This window comes from Excalfactoria chinensis, chromosome 18 (genome assembly GCF_039878825.1).
Source record: "Excalfactoria chinensis isolate bCotChi1 chromosome 18, bCotChi1.hap2, whole genome shotgun sequence".
Lineage (NCBI taxonomy): Eukaryota > Metazoa > Chordata > Aves > Galliformes > Phasianidae > Excalfactoria > Excalfactoria chinensis.
This window is the reverse complement of record NC_092842.1, coordinates 4,995,837-5,017,878: the sequence shown is the minus strand read 5'-3', so window position 1 is coordinate 5,017,878 and position 22,042 is coordinate 4,995,837. Positions and strand designations below refer to the sequence as shown.

Genomic DNA, 22,042 nt, shown 5'->3' with positions numbered 1-22,042 from the left:
GCCTGTCATCCTGAAGGCTGTCATGGACTTCTTTTTCCCTTCTCTTTCTCTTATCTGTCTGTTGCTGTCAACTCGTTCTTCTCTCTTGCTCTAACTCTTTTGGCCCAGAGCTGCTTTCTCCACATCCCACACCAAAGAGTTGTTGTCAGTTCCTTTCAGGAGCTGTAACTGTCCTGCTGTATAGTTCTCGAAAATGGCAAAGTGGTATTTACAGCAGTTTGGGTGACTGTTCTAAAAAGCTCTGTGCTGTCACTCCATTCCTACCTCCGTTTCCCATCCCGGCTCTCTGTCCTCCAGCACAGTCCGTCAGTATTGACGTCACCTGTTTTCTGCTGTGTTCCAGCACTTCATCCAGTTTAGATGAACACATGCGAGAACCGTCATCATCTTCCTGCTAACATCAGCAGATAATCTGCTCCCAAAGAAATCAGTCTTTATTGATTTGTTGTATGTTTTTGCTTTTTAATTTCTGCTAACGACTCCTGCCTCCCACCTTGTTTCAACATGAGTAACTGGTGCTGACTGAGAGAATAAGGAGCGATTCTGTGCTTTTGTGGATGAGGGAAAACTCCGCAGTATTTGTACAACAGAAGGACAACATTACATTCCTATCAGATGTTTGAACGGGATGGAAGTATGAGTTCATCATTGAATGCTGAATTGATTTTTAGATTAAAACACCTTCATTACTGTTGTGTTGTTTTTTATTGTCAATACCGTAATTTAGGTGTGTTTCTGCTGTTATGTTGTGACAGTCCGAGATGCTACTTTTATTCCTTGCCCTTTGCTATTACTACAAAAAGAAAATGAAACCTTTCAAAGCGTACGACTTTTACTGTTGCAATTGCTGTTCTCTTGCTTTGTTTTCTTAGAAATACTTCAGGTCCAATAAGAATGTAAAAATGTTTTACATTGAACCCATGGCATGCTCTTAAAAGCTAGCAACAGAAGAGTCTGATTCTTCTTTCCAATTATTTTTTCCCTACATGAACTCACATTGGAGGCTGTAGAATGCATGGAAACTAATCACATCTGCTCATTGTTTTTGACAAGTTATTGAGTTGTATTGTTTATAAAATGGAGAGAGTTGCTTGGCTGTGTTGTGTCTGCACAGGGGAGTTCTGTGAATTCATACAGTTTCGGTTGCAAATGAATGTTTGCTCTGCACTTTATGGTCTGTCTCTTCCTCATAATGTGCGCAGTGCTTTTAGATCTTTTGTTTTGTTCTGCCTGTAAAATATTGAAAACCGAGATTGCATCAACTTAAGTTGTTAACACCACAGTCTTGTGAATTCAGACACCATTAGCTCTCCTTCACCTTGTTTGTCCTTCTCTTCTTCTTGATAGGTTACCTTAGGAAAAGTGTTAAAAGTGATCGTGGTGATGCGGAGCCTCTTCATTGACCGGACAATAGTAAAAGGTTACAATGAAAACGTCTATACAGACGATGGCAAGGTGGGTAATTGTGCATCCAGCAACCATCAGTTTTGTTTTTAGCTGATATGTAAATGTCAGAGAAAAGGAATCCCATGGCAAGTGTGCTGGAATCACAGAACTGTCAGAAGGGTTCGTGGATGTTTTGCAGGGTTTAAATTTATCATGCTTTCCTTGGATTTTTCATACCTGAATGTCTGACTTCTTTCTAAGCTCTGATGCTCTTGCTTGCATTTCTAATTTATCACCTTAGACCCCCAGTTGCCTCATTAACAGTGTCTACTGAGAAAACATTTTTTCAGTGTACCAGCACATCAATAGCCCAAGGTTCAGCTTTCTCTTTTCCGAGAGCTTTTGGGAAATCTTAGGCTAGCTTTGTGTTCAACTTGATGCGCTCAGTGATGAGAATCACTGCTAGGTAGTCCTCAGTAATTTCCTTGTCAGTATTAGCTCGTCTTGAACAGCAGCCACTAAAGGCGAACGTTCCCCATTTCCACGAGGGTTTTGTTTCATCAGCCTTTCACCCTGTTTGAACCCTTGCATTTCTCCTGTCTGCATGCACTCCAGATGGCCGCCTGCAGCCTGAGATGGGGGACAGGAGCTGATGCCCTTGGTTCAGGTTGTTCCTCCTTTCAGGGTGGAGTGGTCTCTGTTACTGAGACAGCAGGACACTCCTGTGCCAGAGACAGTACTAAATGCCTCCATGTTGCACATTTTCTCTCTGGAGCTTTCTCTGCTGATTATGAAGCCTATTAAAATACAAAGTTCATTATATCAAGATGAGTACTTGGCACCCATAGGCCATGTTATAATGAGGTGAGACTTTTTTCCTTTCAGAAGTGATAACTGTGTTTTAGCACACGACAGCACGCTGTGTACTGACCCAGGGTTCAGCAGCTCCATTCTGAACCTCTGTTCCCCAGAAAAGGCCAGGAGCAGATCTGCCAAAGAGCGTAACAGAGTTCTATTTCCCAGATGAGAGATTCTCACATGAAGGGTGGGAGATTGGCCTAGGGAAGAGTAAAATAAAAACTGACCGCTTTTTGATTTGCATTGCTCAGATCTCAGGTTTTAACACTGCTTTGCAGAGGAAGCAGTTACACCCCACTCCCACTATATCGGCATATAAATGCAGACAAAAGCATCAGCCCCCCTTCACCCCGAGTTCTGCTGGGAAGTGAAAGAATAGCCTAAAAAGCACTGGCACCACTTGATGGTTTCCCATGCCACATTTCATGTGGGTGTGCTCATTTTCTCCGATGAATCCGGTTTCCTTCGAGGCTCCCTTGAAATATAATTATGCTGTATGTGCTGAAAAGATGAGTAAAAGTTCCTTTGCAAAACTCAGCATCTGGTGTGGAGCTTCTGTCTCGCTCCAGGTTAGCTCTTGGGGGGAGTTGTGTTTCTCCACTGTTGTCATCTGAGAGTGGTTCTCAGCACGGCTGGCTTTGGGCACAGGGCACTAACCTTTGTCTGTGTCCATGGGGAGCAGTTAGCTCCTCCTGAGCAGCACTGCTAACACCTGCTTTCCCTTCTCGCTTCAAACAGTCTGCAGGGGAGGCTGTTCTCTACCAACTTACATTTCAGCATCCTAAGCAGGGCAGCATGACTGCTGAATGACCCCGTGTCTGTACCGTGGCAGCTGCTATTCCATTGGGCCATCTCAAGGCTGGAGCAAAGCTGAAGGTCTGCATTTTAGGTATAAATAGGAACATTTCGTCTGACTTTGGTAGAACTGGAGTTGCAGCCACTTAAATCATGAGTAAATTTGGCTTGGAAGATTGAATAAATGCGTAGCTTGCTAGTTTTGCCAACTGGAGCACATATTGACAAACAGTGGGCTCCCTTTTTTTTTTTCCCACTAATTAACTATGCTGGTAATTGGAGTATAAGAATAAGACAGTGCTCTTGCAATGATTCGCTTTACTTTATTGTGCCTGCTGGGAATGAGCGATTACAGTCAATTGCAAACATAGTCCATTCCAATTCCTTCTCTGTCACAACAGCTGCTGTAGGGGAAGTGCTCCACTGTTCTAGCTTCACAGCTTCCAGCCTGGTGCTGGGAGGGAAGCAGTAGCACTCAGAGACTCGGAAAGGTAAGAAGATTAGTGAATATCCTCTGTTAGATAATAGAAGTTACGAAGAAGCTTTGGGGTTGTTGCAGGGGGTGATTGTTTTTCCCACGAGCAGTTTGCACAATAATTGTTGATCTGGGGGATTTTGCTTATGTATTTGTAGGGAGCATTTAATATTGGTAAACAGCAAGGGTGAGATTAACTGAAAAGGTATCATGCACTGTATAAGTCATGCTGAAGAAGGGATGCTGGAATAAGTCATAGCATCCTTGCACTTCTCTACGTGTAAATAGCTGGATGGTGGTCTTCTGTGTAAGCCTCCTATGCCTCATGCATCAGAAGGTCCTTTAAGTAACAACCATGAGATTCTCTGCGGGGATTTCTCAAGAGGGTGAGGTTTGGGGCAATGCAATGTATTCAGCACTGTCCAACAAAAGGAGAAATGGCCGTCATTGAGAAACTGAACTATGGCACAGGCAGTAGGTGGCACAGGCAGTAAGTGAAACGTGCCTTGTGAGGCACAGAAGAGGGAAGAAAACTGGTTTAGCAAATTTTGCATTTCTGGGAAGAGAAGGGAGAGAGCAAACAGGAGACGCATTGATGTCCTCTGCTGCATCAGGCAGGCGGATCTAGAAATAAAACAAACACGGGTGTCTCAGAGCTGTGGAGCTGCGCGTGGCAGCGTGCTGAGGCACAGCTAGCAGGTACACAGGAGAGCTGACGTTGCATTATGCAGGTTGCTGTGGGTTGCTGTGCACTTAGACGTCGCAGTGTCTGCGTTGACAGGAGCTTATGCGAAAGCTTCCCATGGTTTCTGCCGTACTGAAGTCTAGTTAAATTGGTTGCTCTCTCTTACAGACTTAAATAATTCCAAATGAAGGTGAAAAAATGAAAAGTAGTGTTAAGCTTTCCGTGAGTAAAATAGGATACTGCACTTCGGCGCTGTATTTTCAAGCTTTGCTTATATTGACAAAGCATCAGCGTGTTTCTTAAGTGCTTCATGTACTTCTCTCGTGAATTATTCACAAGCCCTGCAGAATGTGTCTTTGCCAGGTTGCCAGCTGCAAAACTCAGACATTTTTGGTGACACTTTGCAAAAACAATAGGTGAGATCTGGCAGCACTGTCATGCAACCGGCTCTATGTGCTGACTGCTCTGCTGCTCTCCTGCTTACTGTACCAGCCCATCACGTCCACCCCATACTGATGTGTTTTAATTAGCCCTGTAGCTTCAGCCATGGCACCGTGCCACCTTCGATTTCAAACTCTGACATACTCATTGTGCACTGGAATTTAACCATGGATAGTAATTAATTACTAATGTTGTCCTGATTCCTGAGTAAATGGAGCTGTGCGGTTCGCTCTTGCAGGGCAGGCTGATCGTCAGCTGAACCATTAGTTAGCCTAGGCTGCCAATAAAAATAGAGAAGCACTGGAATTCTTCTAGCATGTTTAGGTAACACCCTGCTTGTCTTTTGGTTCGGATACCACGAAGCACCATAGCAGGGCGTATTTGGAGTGGGTACTTAACATCCCTGCCTAGCCAAACTGATTTCTGCATCCGTTCAACTTAACTAAAGAAACATAAGTGTCTCTGTTGAATTATCATGTTAAGGAACTGGGGTTATGTTAATGCTGTGGCTTCATTAATTACCCCATATCAATAAGAAAAGGCAGCTTTTAGCCTCCTAGCGTAAGAGAGGAAAAGAAATAGTAGTATCAAAGGAAAGCTTCAAAGACAGCCAGAGCTGTCTCTCGGGTAATTTGTGATCCCCGTATTCTTTCCACTTCAAAGCTGGATGTGTGTGTGTTTGGGCAAAGGGGGGGTTGAATCCGATTCCTCTAATAAGTGTTGGCACCGGACCTGTTTGATATTAGATGCAGGGAACATTCTGATTTGTTATCGCCTTTGAAATCGTTCAGATGACCTTCAGAAAATGGCCTCTCGTTACTTATGCTGGGGGTGGGTGGGGAGAACGGGGTGCTGGGAAGAAAAAAAGCCCCAGTTTAATTCACATGCAGAGGATGCCCTGGAATTGTGCTTTCAGCAGTTTTTTAGTTACAAATGCGTGTCTTGATTGAAAGTGAAAAGTTGAAGAATAATAGACCTGTAACGATGCATTCTTTAATCCGCTTCTGCCTTCATCCTCTGGTTGGGGGGGGAAAGGTGGTCACTCATGTAGGATTTCTGCATGTGCTTTGAGGAGGGGCTGGGAGCTCATGGTTTTTTCTTTCCCTTTTTTTCTTTCCCCTTTTTCTACTTGGCTAACGTCGTACCTAAGAGACCTTCATTGCTTTTTTCAGCTCTCCAATCTCCTTGTCAACTAATGAACATTTCAGAACCTGTTGGACTCATCTTAATGCCTAATGCACCATCTGAAGTGGATTTTTCCCCTACCAAGGGAGGATCACGCACTGGGTGTGATCACTGGAGATTAGCAAAGCCATCTATATATTCCAATTATAGCAACTCTGGCTGCTTTTGAAGCAAGCCCGAACTTACACAAAAGCAGCTTAAAAAACCCGTATTAATATTTTAAGTGTAGACTTTTCTAATATGGAAATGCGATGCTTCCTTCCCTGCAGGCACAGGTACACTGTGCTGAGAGTCATGTGTGGCTCCAAGTCCCAGCTGGGCTGCTGCTTTTCAGTCGGTGTTCAGGATCTGGAACCTGCCTTAAGAGCCATAAGTGTAGAGTTTTGAAGGTAACGTGCCTTAGGGTGCTTCTGCCTTTGGCTGACCTGGAAAAGGCATCGAGGCATCAGCTGCCTTCTGTCTCATGGCAAGATCAGCACTACTAAGCTATGGTACATCCCTCTGGAAGTGATGTTCAAATCTTTCACAACATCACCCATCCAGGCTGAGGTTTGGAGACTCAGGAGTCTATTCTGTGCCTCTAATTCTGAAGGCAGCCATGTAACAGCTTTGGTCATTAAGGGATGGGGACTATGTGCTTTAATTACCGGGGCTGAGCGGCCTTCCCCTTCCTGTGTGTTTTACATACACGCTGAGACTTCTCCCATTTCAGGCTCTGTGTGCCTTTCAGAAGGCTTGTCATTCCAGCTGCACTACTGCAAGTCAGACTAAGATACTTGGTTACACTTTAATAAAGGAGGTGAACCCAGCACGGAGTCGCTTCCTTTAAATCCATTTCTTCTAAGGTGTAAATGATGCAGGGTGTGTTTAGTACCACACTCCATTTATTCTCAGAATTGTACCTTTAGCTTCAGGTCTCTTATTTACATTTTTAGCATCGTTTGCCATGTTTTAATAAAACAGGTGCATCGTACAATTAATAGAACAGCTAAGTGATGTAATGCAGGTTTTGTGTGTGTATTTAAACACAATTCTCCAAGAAAGCCAGAGCCTCTCTATGTGTTTATTTCTCCATGATTAAAGGTGAATTTGCAAGCGAGGGCATGCCGTGTGATCCAGGGGATTTAGTGCACTTCAGACAAAAACCTGGCACCGATGAGTGAAGCTGATGGCTTTTCTTATCCCCGTGGTTGAGTATAGTGGGATCTGTAAGACAAACATGATATGCAAGTCAGGGGTTGAAGGAAATTCTCCTTTTCCTTTTTTTTTGGTCTTCCCTGCTGCTTTTCTTTGACAGAGTACAAGCTATTCCACGGGGCTGGGCTAAAGAGCACTGGCACATCACTTAGAACTGTCCGACGTGCGAGCCATTTGGTTGTTTAACAAGGGCAGCATTACCTTCTGCTTTCTGGGGTTACTAACATTTATTTCCTATCTGGCTGAGCACACACTTGTGTCATGGATGTGTGCATTTATCTACAGCCAGCGTGATTTTTGTCTGCAGATATAAATGCGGTTTCCTAAGGGATGCTTTATTTAGCCCCAGAAGAGCAGTGCTTTGGCTTAATTCAGCTAAACGTTCTTTGTGTCATTTGTAAGTGAATCATTTATTCAGACACAAGACGAGCATCAACTTAGTAAGAATGCCCTCATTTTAGAAACAGACCGAAGCTGATGAATATTTGTGCAGATCAGCCGCAGCCTCAGACAGACAAGCACTTTTTAAAGGGAGCACATTAATTCAACAGATCTCGTATGTATATATATATGTATTTAATTCAAACTGTAATTAACTGTGTTCCTTTTTCACTGCAAAACAAATTAACTGTGGTGTCGTTATTTCCCTTCCCTAAATTGCAGCAGATACAGTTGATGGGTCAAAGTAGTGAACTGGGAAGTACGGCTCCGTAGCTCGCTTTGCCTGTGCTCTGAGTTCAACAACTGCTTCCATTCTTCTACAGATGAATCACATGTAGTAATCAATGAATTTGTTTTTCCTATTGCAGCTTGACATATGGTCCAAGTCCAACTATCAGGTGTTTCAGAAGGTAAGTCCCACATCGTTTCTCTCTATGGGACACACGTGAAATACAGGTAGGGTTGGTTTTAAATAAGAATTCATAATCTATTCCTTGGTCATCTCTTATAAACACATTTCTGTTTATTTCCCATCACATTTCAGTTGGTGGTTCAGAATGGGAAGTTGGAGCTTTTATTGCCACAGACTTGAAATTTCACGAGGAATTTTCAAATACTCTTTTTTGGTTTAAATTTTTGGAGGAAAGGGGGGAAGTTGTTTGGGATTTTATTGTGTTGGATTCATTGTTTTTGGTTGCCTCCCTCTCCTGGAGACTCGCTATCTTGCTATTCTGCTGTCTTCCAGGCAGGGAGGAGAACATTCATCTTTGAAGGCCTCTTGTAAAAATGCTGCAAGCTCAGATTGATCTGGGGTTAAATTCTTCTTCCTTATCTTCAAGCCTCAGTTCAAGGAGCCCAAGTCTGCAGCTAGCACACTCACTGCCTTTCATCTGGTTCTGTAGTTTCTGTAACAAATACGGGGCAGGGACTCTAAAGGGCATAAAAGTAGGGGTCAGAGCATGGCATATTGACTCTATTTGTGCATCTTTCTTCCAAGACTTCAGATGCAGTCAGAAGCAAAGATGTTTGACCTGTGGTATTAGCCTGCTGGAGATCAAAGGACAGCTTTTGGGGAGGCTCTTCCTCCTTTGGTTGCTCTCCCTCTCTGCCTGGCATTAAAGCAAAATATTGCTGTAGTCAGTTCTTTACACCAGAGATTGGTGGATTAAATATTCTTTCTTTATTTTTTTTTTTTTCTTACTTCTCCAAAATATTTTATGTCAAGTAGGGTAATCCAATGGGAAGTAAAACAGCATAAATCTTAGTAAATAGTTTATCAGTAGACTTTTAAGTATTTTTTGCAGTGGACTAAATTTAAGATTCTGTAATTAATGTTTCCCCATGTGTGTTTTAGATTGTAGTCTCATTTGGGCATAAGGTTGTCTTCCTGGATTTTTTCTTTAGAATAACTTGGAAGAGTTAAGTTATATTGCAAACGTTTGTGATAAATGATGCTGAATCTTGAGGTTTTGGTTATATAACTTTCTCAACATGAAAAGATAAGTGTACAGTAAGTTGACAGTTTGCTTAAGAGTCCAAGTTAAGGAGTTGGGGCTTAAGTCCATAAAGTCAATTTCAGGTCCAGGTGAGAGCCTTCAGTTAGAAGGGAGGGGTCTCAGTGAGAAGCTGTGAAATACCCTTCTGACAGCTGCCTATGTGACAGCATTTTGGATACACGAGAGTCTTTATTTTCTAGTTCTGTTTAATAATGATTCCACTAAAATGCTTTGGATGATAATTTGAAACTGTATAAAGAGAGGAGATGCATTTGTGGTGTTGTCTGTCTGTTGGCATATCCATGTGCACGTGAAATAAGTGGCTGATCTCTTCCCAATCCTCTGAAATAACGTGATGTGACCCGACTACAAACTTCCTGTTCTCCAGTTCTCTCTAAATAACACCAAATGCAAAAACATGTACCAGAAAAGGAAAGTCTTACAGGAGTGAGGGTTGCCTTGAAGCGATGGAACAGCTCTGACCTTGTATAGATCATTCCCAGCTCTGTCATTGCCTTACCTTGAGCAACCTCCTTTTGGATCAGTTCTCCACGTCCTTTCAGTGGGGGGCAATAGTTGCTGACTTCACAGGAGCTATTGCTGGGTTGGTGGTAGAGAGCTCTGAGATTCTTGCATGAAAAGTCTGTCACAATGCAAGGTGATGCTGCTTTCTAATCAATAGATTCTGCACAACTGAGCTGGTAGTTAAATAAACTAAAGCTGAGGCTGAAGTCAGGTTTTCAAACAGATGTCAGAAAATGCTTTAGTTCAGCATAGTAAGTTTTCTCTCACTGGTGCCATGTTTGGTTTTCTCTTTATTCTCTGAAACTACGCTTGTGTGCATTTGGACATCCTGGAAGAGCTGCTCAGCAGCAGCAAAACAGAGGAAGTAGTTCAAATAGTCTGAGGGAAACTATTACATTCTGTTAGCACTGCAGTTCTGCGTGGTCTTCACAACAAATGTTTTAGTGTGACTAAAGAATCGTCGGTGAATATGTCAGAGAGTATTTCCAAATCTTCCTGAAATGTTTCCCTCGTGGCAATCAGCAGTACCACGGCATGGGAGTGCTGTGCAAGAAGGAAAAGCATGGATGAGTAACTGAGAAGCCCAGGCACCCCTCCAGCCCCGCTGCCTTGAACGCTCTGAAGTCACGCATCGTTGAAGGGCAGGGACGTTTCTCTTTCAAAGCCACACCAAGTTCTCAAACTTTGCTTTCAGAGATAATACAGCAGCATCTGGAGCTCACAGGATACCTGTCTGTGGTGGCTGCAAGCCTGTCAAAATCTCACAGGGCTGCGGGATGACTTTCCAGGTTAAGGACCGGAGACCTCTGATCTTCAATCCAACCCTGTCAAGTGATGCTAAATTTGTCCTGACTTTTGTTTGCAAGCGCTGGCTGTGTCAGCATGCCTTTTCTCTCTCTCCTTAATAGGGAGGATACCCAGGTGTGTATAATTTGATGGGGGACAGCTCCCAGACGGCCCATTACTGTTAAAGCATCCAGTCATTTTGTGAGTTCCCCAGAGCCTTCTGCAGTCTGGTCCTGGGGTGAGTAAGCTTCTCAGCTATTGAATCCACCAGCAGGGTTAGATTCAGAGAATGGAGCTGGGAAACGGGAGGATGAAAGGGCAGAAGCTCAAGGAGCACTGAAAAGGTTTTCAGCCTTCTGTATTAGTCTGACATTTAAACTCGTCAGGAGTGGCAACTGATCTCAGACCTCCTTATTTTAACACCTCGTGTGTCTTTGTCTGCCAGCAAAAGAGGAGGAACAAAGCAGGCAATCAGAAACTATTTTGGTGCTTAAATCTTAGGAAGAAGAATGTACAATTCCAGATCATCGTGCAGAGAATTATATATATATATATTGACTGTGGAGAATAGTGTAGTGTTTGTAACTTTGCATTCAGGAAAGGAGACACGTAGTGCAGCAGAACTGCTCTGAATGGATCAAAACTGTGCTACGGGGGAGACAGTGTCGGATGTTAACTGTTTCCTTTGCCAGCTGCGCAGTGAGCTGCTCTGTAATGTGCTGGTCTGGGCTGGTTGAGTCACATGTAGGCTGTAAGCTTGTTTATTTCTGTCTGATCCCAATCTCTTCTTTACACCTATGTGGTCTCCATTTCAGCATGCCATGAACTGCTTTCCTTTTTGGTTTGATCACTTTTCCCAAGGCACATTTTAATCTAGACTTTGAGAAGCTATCGATGCCTATCCAGCTGCTGCGAGGTGTGTGATCCCCAGGTGGAACTCGAAGCACAGTCTTCTCCACTCCAAGGGCATATAAGTATTGTAATGTATGAAGATGTATTCTTGTCAATAATCTAGGAATAAAATCACGTGTAAAATGAATGCATGCATGAGACAGCTATCGGGCTATTGATGCTGTCTGCTCAAGGAGAGGGGATGGACTTTTCCAGGTCACCCACATCATTGCTCCCCTGCACGATCAGCACGTGGCTGTCTTTGGGGATCTGCTTAAGTGGAATAAAACCCATGACCTGGTCTGAATGAGCAGAACAAGCAAAATAAACGCTTAAATGCTGAGCTCTGAAAGCAACGAAGAAATCCTGTGCTCCACAAAAGTATGGCAGCGTTTTACTGAGCTGGGTATGAAGAAAGGTGTGTGAAGGATTTCTGTGCCATTATCAACGCTTGTTTGCCAAGGTGCCATCTATCATCCTCCCCAGGCAACCCACTGATTCCCTCCAGGGAGTCTCCAGTGCATACCTGCAGTGCACATTGACTAATGGGAATCCTTGGAAATGAACAGAGGCACTTGTGCGGTTTTCCATGGTAGAAGAGGTCTAAACACTAATAACAAGTAACTTTTTCTTCCTTTCCATGCTCTGATTATCCTCTAGAACTCGTCGCCTTAGGCTGCTGTTAAGGCCATGAACTTAGTGGGGTTTACAGAAAAAAAAATGAAAAACTTCCTGGGGATTTGTAAGAATCCCATTATATTAGATTGAGTTCTCAGTGCTGCACTCGGGGGAATAAACCAATAAGTAAGTCACAAGAAAAGTTATGACTCTTAAGGGAAGTTTTTTTTACCTACTCTTGAAGAGCGCATCCAATAGCGGTGAGAAAATATTACAGTAGAGAGACAGCTTCTATGATTCAGTCAAGTGAAATGTTCTTACTTTTCTGTTTTGTGTTTGTGCCAGATATAGCTTCGTACCTCTATGGAACCTCATCTGTGGTGGAGAGCTGTGCCGCAGGTCCCTGATTGTGCACTTCATACGGCCATTAGAGGAAGCACTTGTTCAGAATGCCCAGCCTTAGAGCTGTGGGATTCTTTTCTGAATGAATGTTCAGCATTGCAAATGTATGACTAATGGTGTTAGCAGGGCCCAGCAGTGCCATTTTGCAGAATCTCAGCGAAGCAGTGCTATCAGGTGGCTGGAGCAGTGCCTTAGTAATGCCTGGTGTTGGCTCAGCAGAGACAAATCCCAGGGGTTGTGCTTGCTGCTCACAGCTGAGCACTGCTTTCAGGACCTTTTATCTGTGTGAGGAACCAGCACACAGAGACTGGGGGCACCTGGCATCGCTGCCTCCCCAAATGCAGCTGGGAGCAGCAGGGATGCATTGCCCTGCTGCTCCCTGCTGGGGCTGGGGGTGCTCTGTGAGAGGGCTGGGGGTGCAAGGTTTAATTTGCACAGCAATGCAGTGAATATTAGACCTGACCCAGGCTGGGTTCGTTTCATACTCCCCGTGCATCTGGGGCTCGAGGCCATGGAGTGGTGCTGAGTTTTAGGAGTACACATGTCTAATCAGCTTGGAAACAAAGAATGAGAGAAAAAAATCTCTCAGGTAATAGAATTAACTGTTAAGAAGGGAAGTTCTCTTGTTCACACTGGAAACAAGACTGGACTTCAGCAAGGCAGAATCCCATACAGCCCAGGACAGCTTCTGGTTGTTTCAAAGGAGAAGCCTGAGGCCAGCATTTCTTTGCCAGATTTTTTTTCTCTTGTCCCTGAAGTGTTTTTTTCCTCTGTCTCAGGGTTGGAACATGCTTAGTTAAACAATAGCTGGTCTATTTAGCAAAATTGTGGCTTCAGGAGATTGCTTTTTCTTTCCCCCCCCCTCCCTTTGGCAAAGACGCCAGATGCTTTTCAATGTATGAATTGTGAGATATTGAGCTCTTCTCCGAGATCACTTGAAAATCTATTTCAAGGTTCAGAGCAACAGCTATCCTAATCAATGCGTGCTGTCCTGAGTGTGTTCCTGTATAAAAAGAGGCAGAGAAATTAGAAAGTGACAGATAACTGAGATAGTGGGGAAGGTATAGCAATGAAAGTGAAGTTAATAAAAGAAAAGTCCTGAAATGCACAAAATGTCATCCTGCACCTGGAATAAATTCGTTTGTGATTCCAGCTTGGCTGGAACAAGAAGCAGCGCATCCCTTGTGTGCTCTGGCACCTATTCAGTTTGTTTTGCTTTGCTTTGCTGCGGCGTGAAATCACATCGCAATTAGTAAAAGCCCAGCATTGATTTTTGGTTTATTTTTATTATTAAAAACAGAAATCTGGGGCGATTTATGCTTTCTGTCATCATCTCTCTTATCTCGGCAGTGTTGCTGCCCTGCGCACTGCCCAGCATGTCCTTCTCCCACTCCTTTTCTGTTTGCCATCCTGTTTGTTGGTTTGATCTGGGGGGGCTCATTCCCACATCCTCTCCCTCAGACTTGACACCCACTTTGATCCAGTGCAGAAGCACTGTACAAGCACTTGCTTGTGGTAGGAATCGCCTCCTTTTTGTTGGGAAGACGTGATTAGTGTTCTAGCAATGCTGGGGTGGCTTTCATCTCCCTGCGGAATCTCATTAGCTTTACATTACAATGGGAACAGCATATGTGCAACTTTGCCAAAGTGGCCAGTCAATTTGAATTTGTTCATAAGAGTATTTTTAAGCAACTTTCTACGTCTTCAATGCCAGGAGAAAACAACTTTGTTGTTGAGGGGAAAAAAAAATGCTGTTTGTTAGAAGTAGCAACACAGCAGAAGGAGAGCGGCTGCTCATAAATATCTTCAGAACTTTCTATTCTTTGACATGTCTGGAGCTATCCTATAAAAGCACCATCTTAAAAGGAGAAGCTGGCGTAGCTGACGGGACTTGGGTCGCAGTTGTTTCCAAACGCCGCGTGAGTTGTTTGAGTGACGTGACTGACTTGAGATACGCCGTGCTGCTAATGCATAGTTAATCCTGTTGGTTTTGTAATGCATTGGATGGCTGTGTGTAAGTAGCTTACATGGGTCAGGGTCGTAGAGTCGTATCATAGAATCACAGAATGGCCTGGGTTGAAAAGGACCACAGTGCTCATCCAGTTCCTCCCCGGTCTCAGTTTCAAACCATTCCCCCTTGTCCTATCACTGCCGTTCCCCCTCCTGTTTAAATGCTCCCTTCAAGTGCTGGGAGGCCACACTGAGGTCTCCCCGCAGCCTTCCCTTCTCCAAGCCAAACAAGCCCAGTTCCCTCAACCTTTCCTCATAGGAGAGCTGCTCCAGCCCTCCGACCATCTCAGTGGTCCTCCTCTGGACCCATTCTAAGAGCTCCGTGTCCTTTTATGGGGGTCCCCAGGCTGGATGCAGTACTGCAGATGCAGCCTGGGGAGCATTTTTGTGAGTGCATCTTTTGCAGACTCACAGCCCCTCTGCCCGCAGTGAAATTCAGAGCACTTCATTGCCATTCGCTTTGCTGGATTAGACTAAATGCCAATTAGGAACAAATGGAGTTAGTTGGGAATAGCACTTGTAATGTCGATTCACGCTTCCTTACTCATAATTTATCGGACTTTCGAGCCAGGCCCTGGGAAATATATAGGCAGCACCTGAGAAAAACGCTTCATCTTCTTGATAATTACTGATGAGGCCCATAAATAGAACTGCAAGCAATAGGATGCAGGAGTGCTGCTGGCTTTGTTATCTGAGGCCTTTAATAGCACAGCCCAGAGATTTGGGCTGATAAGTTCTGCCTAAAGGCTGTAACGGAGCTGTTGAGGACTACAAACCTATTGAACCATCGCTTCGTTCTCCTGTTATTTGAAATTATTCTTGCTATTATGGGTTTGTGTGTCCTTTGTATTCTATCTCGCTCTAATTCCCAGATGGAGGATCCTGTTTTGGCTCTGTCTGGTAGATTAAAAAGCTTTCTATCAAGCTTTCTATCAGGAACCTTTTACTAATGCAAGTAGTTATAAACCATAATCGTATTAATTGATTCCTGTTTTCCGAGGAAATGAGAGCTCGATTCCTATTTGTTCAACGTAAGCAACCTGAAATCAATCTATACAATGTAAACGTTCAAAGTATTCACATCAGAAAAAAACTGGAGACAAATATCCTGACCTTCCATTAAAAGGCAGTTTCAGCTCAGGGTGTTTTTTCCTCTCTTTCTCCTCAATAAAGCAGACCACAATCAAAGCTTTGGGGGGGGGGTTTAATTTTCTCTTCTTTCTTTTTTTCTTGTTTTTACACTCTTGACCTCTGCCAGGAATCTCTAATTTAGCTACATGATTTTTCTTGAAGGGATGAACGCACGTTAAGGGAATACATTCTCTATTTAAAAACAGCCAGAGTGAAAAATGGGAGCATCTAAAGAGAAAATCCAAGTGTTTTCCTCTGACATGGTTTGTTCAGTAACTTTGCTTGTTTCTGATTTCACAGAGCGTGTGGGATTTCAGTCAGAGAGGCAGAAGTTCTGCTCTCCTGCTGCAGGCATTGGAAGTTAGATGAATTACTACAGTGATACAGACAGCCTCTTTGGTCCCCTCCGTCCTTCAGATAGGCTGGGTGCTGCTTTTGGTGCTGCTCCATGTAGCATAGATCTGGCCACCTTCCTGCATCACTTTGCTCACACTGGCCACCAGTCTATGTTATTTTACACTATTACCTTCTGCCACATGTTTGAATTTCCAAAGCTGTGTTGATCTCACTGTGTGCATAGCAAGTTAGTCTTCGTGACCGCTGTAGCTGATTGTTGTATGAAAGCTGACAGCGGGAATGGAAGGCAGCTGGAAAAAGCTACCCAAAGCTTCTTTGAGAGCATCTTTGCAGTAACGCAGCCCTTGGTTTGCCACTTCCCTGTGGAGTTTATTCTTTTCCTTCAAAGTAGCACCGCTTTGTCTGAGATGGGAATGAATGAGGGGATGTTCTCCTTCTGTCTGGCACAGGTGACGGATCATGCGACCACTGCCCTGCTGCACTATCAGCTGCCTCAGATGCCTGACGTGGTAGTCAGATCTTTCATGGTAAGTGGATTTAAAGATAACTAACTACCTGCAGACAGATTTCAGCCTGCCGACAGCAAATGGCACGAGGCACTTCTGATGCAGTTGTAATTTCACCTGTTTAACTAGATAGCAGAGATCAACTGTAATCTTTTGTGTCTCATACCTGGCTAAGGATGAAAAGCCTTTCTCAGTACTATGGGATAGCTGATGTTTGAAGGTTGTGTTGTGCACAGGTGCTCGATCAGAAGCCACAATATTTGCTTGGTGATGCCAGTTTGCAAAGCTAATCTGGGTCATCTTTAAAGACAGCAGGAAAAACCGCCCCACACTCCAGCCCAGTCACACTGTGCTCAGTGTGCAAGGAGTTGGTTTCTGGATGTAAAGTCAGCTCCAATGAAACCTGAAGCGAGTGTATTCCAGCTTGCTGATCAGTGTGCCCAGCACAGCAGGGAATGAGGGTTACTGATCTGACTGGAGAGCTTTGGAGGCAGGAATGTCATCAGGAAGAATCCATGGTCCTTTTGGCCCAAACCTGGATCCTGATGGGCTGTGGGTACGTGCTCAATGCAGCAGCAGGTGGCTTTCAAGGTAGAGGAAATGCTTTCTGAGGTATGCCACTGTTATTGAATACAGTTGATAAAATACTGCTCTCACTTCATGTGTAGATTTAAGTTTATCACCTTAAATTCTGCTTGTATTTAGAATTTTCTTTGTGAAATACACTTGGATGTAAGCAGTCCTGGTAGTCACAAGGGTTTATGATTCAGAACACCTTCAACGAAGATGAGTTTTGGCAGGGAACGTGGTTGCTCTTCTCCTCACTGCAATCTCCCAAAGGAGATTCTGGGGAGGGATTTTCTCTGCTCTTCAGACTTTTTAGTTCATCTATTACATTACCCCTTCACTTGGAGCAATATAATTGAGACTTTGTAGAATCCACCATCTAATTTTGCCACTGGCAATCTGTGGGTGTGTAAGATAGCATCGGTTCTTTTATGTCTTTCTTTTCCAATATGTAATTTCAGGTCAGACTCGCTTACCTGCTGTGCTTGTTTCTTTGTTTATTCAATAAAAAGGCTTCTAAGATGAGAGCTGTGCAGAGGACGTTTCTCTTAGGGTGCACGTGAGCATGGCTTTCAGAAGGTGAAAGCAGCTCTTCCTGGTCCAATCCATGTCTCAACACATGTCTGAAAATGAATGTTTAATAGAAATAAGTAGCGTGTGTGTATGAACCGTGGGCCTGCCGTATCGATTCGACCAAAGGCTGCTAAAAATGTTAACGAAGCAAAAACAGATGTACAACAGAAGTGTCAATACGTTCCTCCTTTCACATGTCAGTTGTGCAATCCACATGACAGGCTGTACCAGAGCCTCAGCGTTCTGATGGCTGCAAAGAACTTGTTCTTTTCCCTTTGCACAGATGTCTCAAGTGCCCAATTTAACTTATTTACTGTTTTTGTGTTATGGTTCAGAAAAATTCGATTTCTCTGTTGTGCAAGCAGGGCCCATCCGAGCTGAAGTAAATAACAGCAATTTACTTGTAGTGTTCTGCTGCCCTTGTCCCTGCGCTTAGTGCTAAACCCATGGCAGAGTTCTTTGGAGGAGAGCTATTGATGGCCAAAGGTTCGGTTGCTGTAGAGAAAGCTCTGATGAAGATGGAAGGATTTGTTTCAATAAACTCCTCTGACCTCTTCCACTGAGAACAATTTTCTCTTATTGATGTAATTCAATAGGACTTTAAATGACAAGATTCGGGCACGTCCCTCACAGCATAAATCTGCTGCTCTGGGGATTTTTCAGCCATGTATCTCCTTGAGTCTGAATTGAGTTATGCAATGCTCATCGCTGTGTATGATGATGGGAAGAAGCACTTGTGAGGCAAGAACTGCACCTAGAACACCTGTTCTTGCTGCTTGTAGTTCAGCACTCGCCTTTGTATTTATAAATATAGCCCTGATTATGGATATATATCATTGTAATCAGATTTAAAGTCTTACAGTATTTTTATGACCAATGAGTATTGATCTTAAAATCACATTAGGGAGGAAGTCATTTTGCTGTGAAAGTGCTTATATCTTCAGATATAAGCAGAGCGTTGCAGTGTGTTTGCAGTGGGGCTGAGATGGATGGCCATAGGAAGAGACGAACCGATATTCAGCTGAAGGAGTTTCCCATCAGGAACAATTAAATGCCAGGAAAAATACAAGGAACACTGAAACATTTGCCTTCTGCAGAGATTGTCCTGCTACAAAAACCTCCAGCTCAGAGTGCGTGAATTGCCATTAACAAATATGCTTAAGTGACTGAAAAAGAATACTCTTAATAAAGTGGGAATTCAGCTACGTATGACCTTGTAATCTGCTGCACATTCTGTTTATAAAGTCACTGTATAGCTCACTGGGGCCTCGCCAAACTACATTCCCTGTCCTTGGGATCACTGCTTGACAAGAATGATGACATAAAGGAATGTCCAGATCCACATTTCTTAACGTCTCTCCCTTTTTTTCTCTTAGACCTGGTTAAGAAGTTACATAAAGCTGTTCCAGGCTCCGTGCCAGCGCTGCGGAAAGTTTCTGCAGGATGGCCTGCCGCCCACCTGGAGGGATTTCCGGACACTTGAAGCTTTCCATGACACTTGCAGGCAGTAGCAGCACAGCCCAGCAGGTGATGTGTGTGGGGTGAGCAGTGCTGGGCTGGGAGGAGAGCTGCTGGCTTCACTGCTGGCTTCACTGCTGGCTTCACTGCTGGCTTCACTGCTGGCTCCACTTTTGGCCCATCCGTTCCGCACTAAGCAGTGAGGTTGCACTAATGCAGTTTGCTATTTCAAAGTCCTCACTCTGCAAGGTATGTGTGAGACCGATGGGTTTTGGAGGCTGGATGGGTTTGGAGAATCATTCCTTGATGCATCTCAGCTGGAATGATCCATCTGAGGAGGTCTGATGGTAATGAACTTTGTCCTAAATGTTAATGAAAGAGCCCTTGTACGGTTTGTGTTTTGAGTTTGCTATGTTAAAGGCTTTTTTTATGAGCTCGGAATAAATTTTGTATTTCAGAACTTGTACTTCTTCTTTTGTTATTTAATCCTTGGGATTGGTGTGAGTTTTTCATAGCTGCTCTTTTCTGGAAGCATTTGAACGTGTATATGCTGATATGATAAGAGTTTTGTTGTTGTGAGGCTGCTTATCTGTGCCGGTCTCTTTCTGGAAGAGATTATGGTGTTGATTAAACATGGAATTTCAAAGGCACGCAGCAGCTTGGAAGATACGAGGCACTTTCAGAAGCTGGGAGGGGGGGAGGAACAGATGTTTCCCTTTACTAAAATTGTCCTGAAAAACGTTAACAAAATTTGCATGTATTGAGTCCTTAGGAAACGCATCTGAGCAGTGACAGCGTGTGTCACTCGTTTGTCCTGGTCTGGGTTTGGAAGCAGGAGTATAGGAATAAAGGAATATAGCCCCTTGGTGTGGCTTCTGAGGTCCCTTTTGCTTGCCTGAAGAGCTTTTGGAGATGTTAAGATCAGAGGCTTTGGTGGTGGTGAGGTTTGCTCTGGTTGTCAGCAAGGAATGTTGAGTGGAGTTAACCGTGTTGTATGAAAGGGAGAGGGGGAGAGCAGGCAGGAGGGGAGGCACCTGAAATCAGCTGTTATCTTACAGCCCTCCTTTAATCCAACTTGTACCAACAGCAGTTGTGCAACAGAGCGGTGATGGGAGCAGAAACATGAAGGTGCTGTGCTTGTGTCAGTGTAAAAGACTGAGCTTCCAGAGACAACAGCTTGTTGTGAGGACACTGTGGGATGTGGGAATTCCAGCTTTCTAGGTACAGAACTGAAGCAAGACTGGCTCTTGCAAAGGAGAGAGGAGGTTGAAAGAAAATTTGGTGTGTATGACTTCCTCTGGGGGCAGGGCATTGTGCATGAAGGGTGAACACGGGTTTGCTTGAGGAGGTTGGTGGTTTGATTCTTTATTTTCGACTCCTTTTCCCCCCTATCACCAAACAGAAGCATTGCCATAGGAGGGAGGTAATGCTGTGTCTCATCCCGCTGCAGCTGACCTACCTGGCTCTTATTTGACCCAGGCAGCCTTTGTGATACAGAGAACACCCAAGACAGAGCAGCGTGTGCATCTTAGATGAGAGAGCCTTGTAAATAAGCAGCCCTGCTATCCGTCCCATTACTGCACTAATTGGGAGGCCTGGGTTTCCGATGGAGTAAGCATCTTTTTTAATAATAAAAAGGTCATAATACGGTATCCAGTCTGTTTAGGCACTGCTGTCTGCTCCGTTTTGTTTATACTTAAATAATGGTGTGGAAAGCAAATCCCAAAGTTCACAGAAGTATTATATATAGAATCGTGTATTGGCACTTGGAGATAATTAGTTGCAGAAAACAACATCAGCCAGTTTGTGTGTTAATTGAGCCTGAAAACTTCAACCTGTAATTGGCGAGCCTAATGGAGAGCCATAAAACCCACTGTAGTTACCCGAGTGCAGAAATAATTGTGCTGGGAAGTGTAACATGAACTGCATGTCGCATTTCTGCCCTAAGAAACTGCAGTGGGAAGGGGTCTGCTCCCAGAGGCCCCGGGAGGGGCAGCGCTTCCAGTCCCTGCAGTCTTTTTTAAGTGTAGCAGCTTGCAGTATTTCCACTTCAGGGAGTGGAATTTAACAGGATGAGCAGCCTGACGTTTTGTTTGTCATTAGAGTCTGTTGCAGCTTTTGGAACCGCTCAGATCCTCAAGGCCAGCAGTGAGGACCACGTTCCCCAGGGAGCAGCTGGCTCGTGCTTCTGGAGCATCTCCTAGACCTGCACTTGTCCTGATGCCTGTGCCTGCCAGGCAGCCCCTCGCTGCGCAGTCCCTAACAGAAGGAAAAGTCCACGTGCTGCTTTGTTGGTTGGGATACAGATGTTACAGAGCTGCATTTTATAACACAAAGGTACGCGAATCTCACCCAGTGCTGCAGAAGAAGGCCTGGCCTCACCATGTTGGCACAGCATCGCTCCCCGGTCACTGTGCTCTGCCATCACACCCCTGATGGGCAGAAATCCCTTTTGATTTTCCCATATGCAAACCCCTCCTACTGTTCTCGTGGAGCTCGCAGGTGCTAAAGGTTACAAAATCCATCTTTTCTCTAAGAAAGCAACTTAATTAATGTGAAAGTTTCTCCCAGGAAGGGAACCCTCGGCAGATATGCGGTGTGTATCGCAGCTCCCCTCTTCCCTCCCAGCACCCCTCCCCAAACCACTTTAATTTCTCTGCCAATATTGGACAAATGTAACAGGCTGACTTTTTAATTTTCTACTCCCAGGTCTCCCTTGTCCCCTCATGCATTTTTCATCACAGCTCGTGGCTCCCTCCCTGCCTGCCCTGTGAACAATATTGATCGACTGATTAAGCCATCAAGCCGTGGCAAACAACTTTAATTTTCAAACCAAAGGCTTTTAGTTCTCTTCCCTCTCTTGTATATTTGTTCCCTCCTTATGAAGTTTGTAATGTCTCCTTGGAAACAAGCACATTGGTGGTGGTTTTTTGTTTTAAATTAGTGCCCAGGTTAATTGGGAGCTGCTCACCAACAACAGCAACCCACGTGAACACGTGAGAAGGGAAAACGGGGAGTGCTGAGCACAGGTTTGGGGGCAAAGAGGGCAGATGTGGCTCAGAGGGCCGTGTCAGTGGGCACAGTGGGGTGGACTGGGATTGGATTTAGGGATCTGAGTGGACTTTTCCATCCTTCATGATTGTGTGATTCCCCATAATTCAAAGCCAGATCCAGACTCTCAGGGAAAGCCTTGCTTGCGATGCTTTGCCTGTTCTCTTTGGTGTCTCCACCTTCCTCGAACCTGTCTTAAGCTCTGATG

The 22,042-nt window shown here is 44.3% G+C and overlaps 1 protein-coding gene across 1 annotated transcript in view; it reads left to right on the top strand.

The window, feature by feature from the left end:
- The window catches only part of MED27 (mediator complex subunit 27), a 78,183-nt gene extending 58,934 nt beyond the window's left edge, over window positions 1-19,249 (top strand). The window contains exons 5-8 of the mRNA XM_072352718.1: window positions 1,348-1,455; window positions 7,832-7,873; window positions 16,129-16,206; window positions 18,702-19,249. Of these exons, the coding sequence (XP_072208819.1) occupies window positions 1,348-1,455; window positions 7,832-7,873; window positions 16,129-16,206; window positions 18,702-18,836 (363 nt within the window). The 3' untranslated portion in view covers window positions 18,837-19,249. The remainder of the gene's footprint in view (window positions 1-1,347; window positions 1,456-7,831; window positions 7,874-16,128; window positions 16,207-18,701) is intronic.
- The last annotated feature ends 2,793 nt before the right edge of the window (window positions 19,250-22,042 follow it).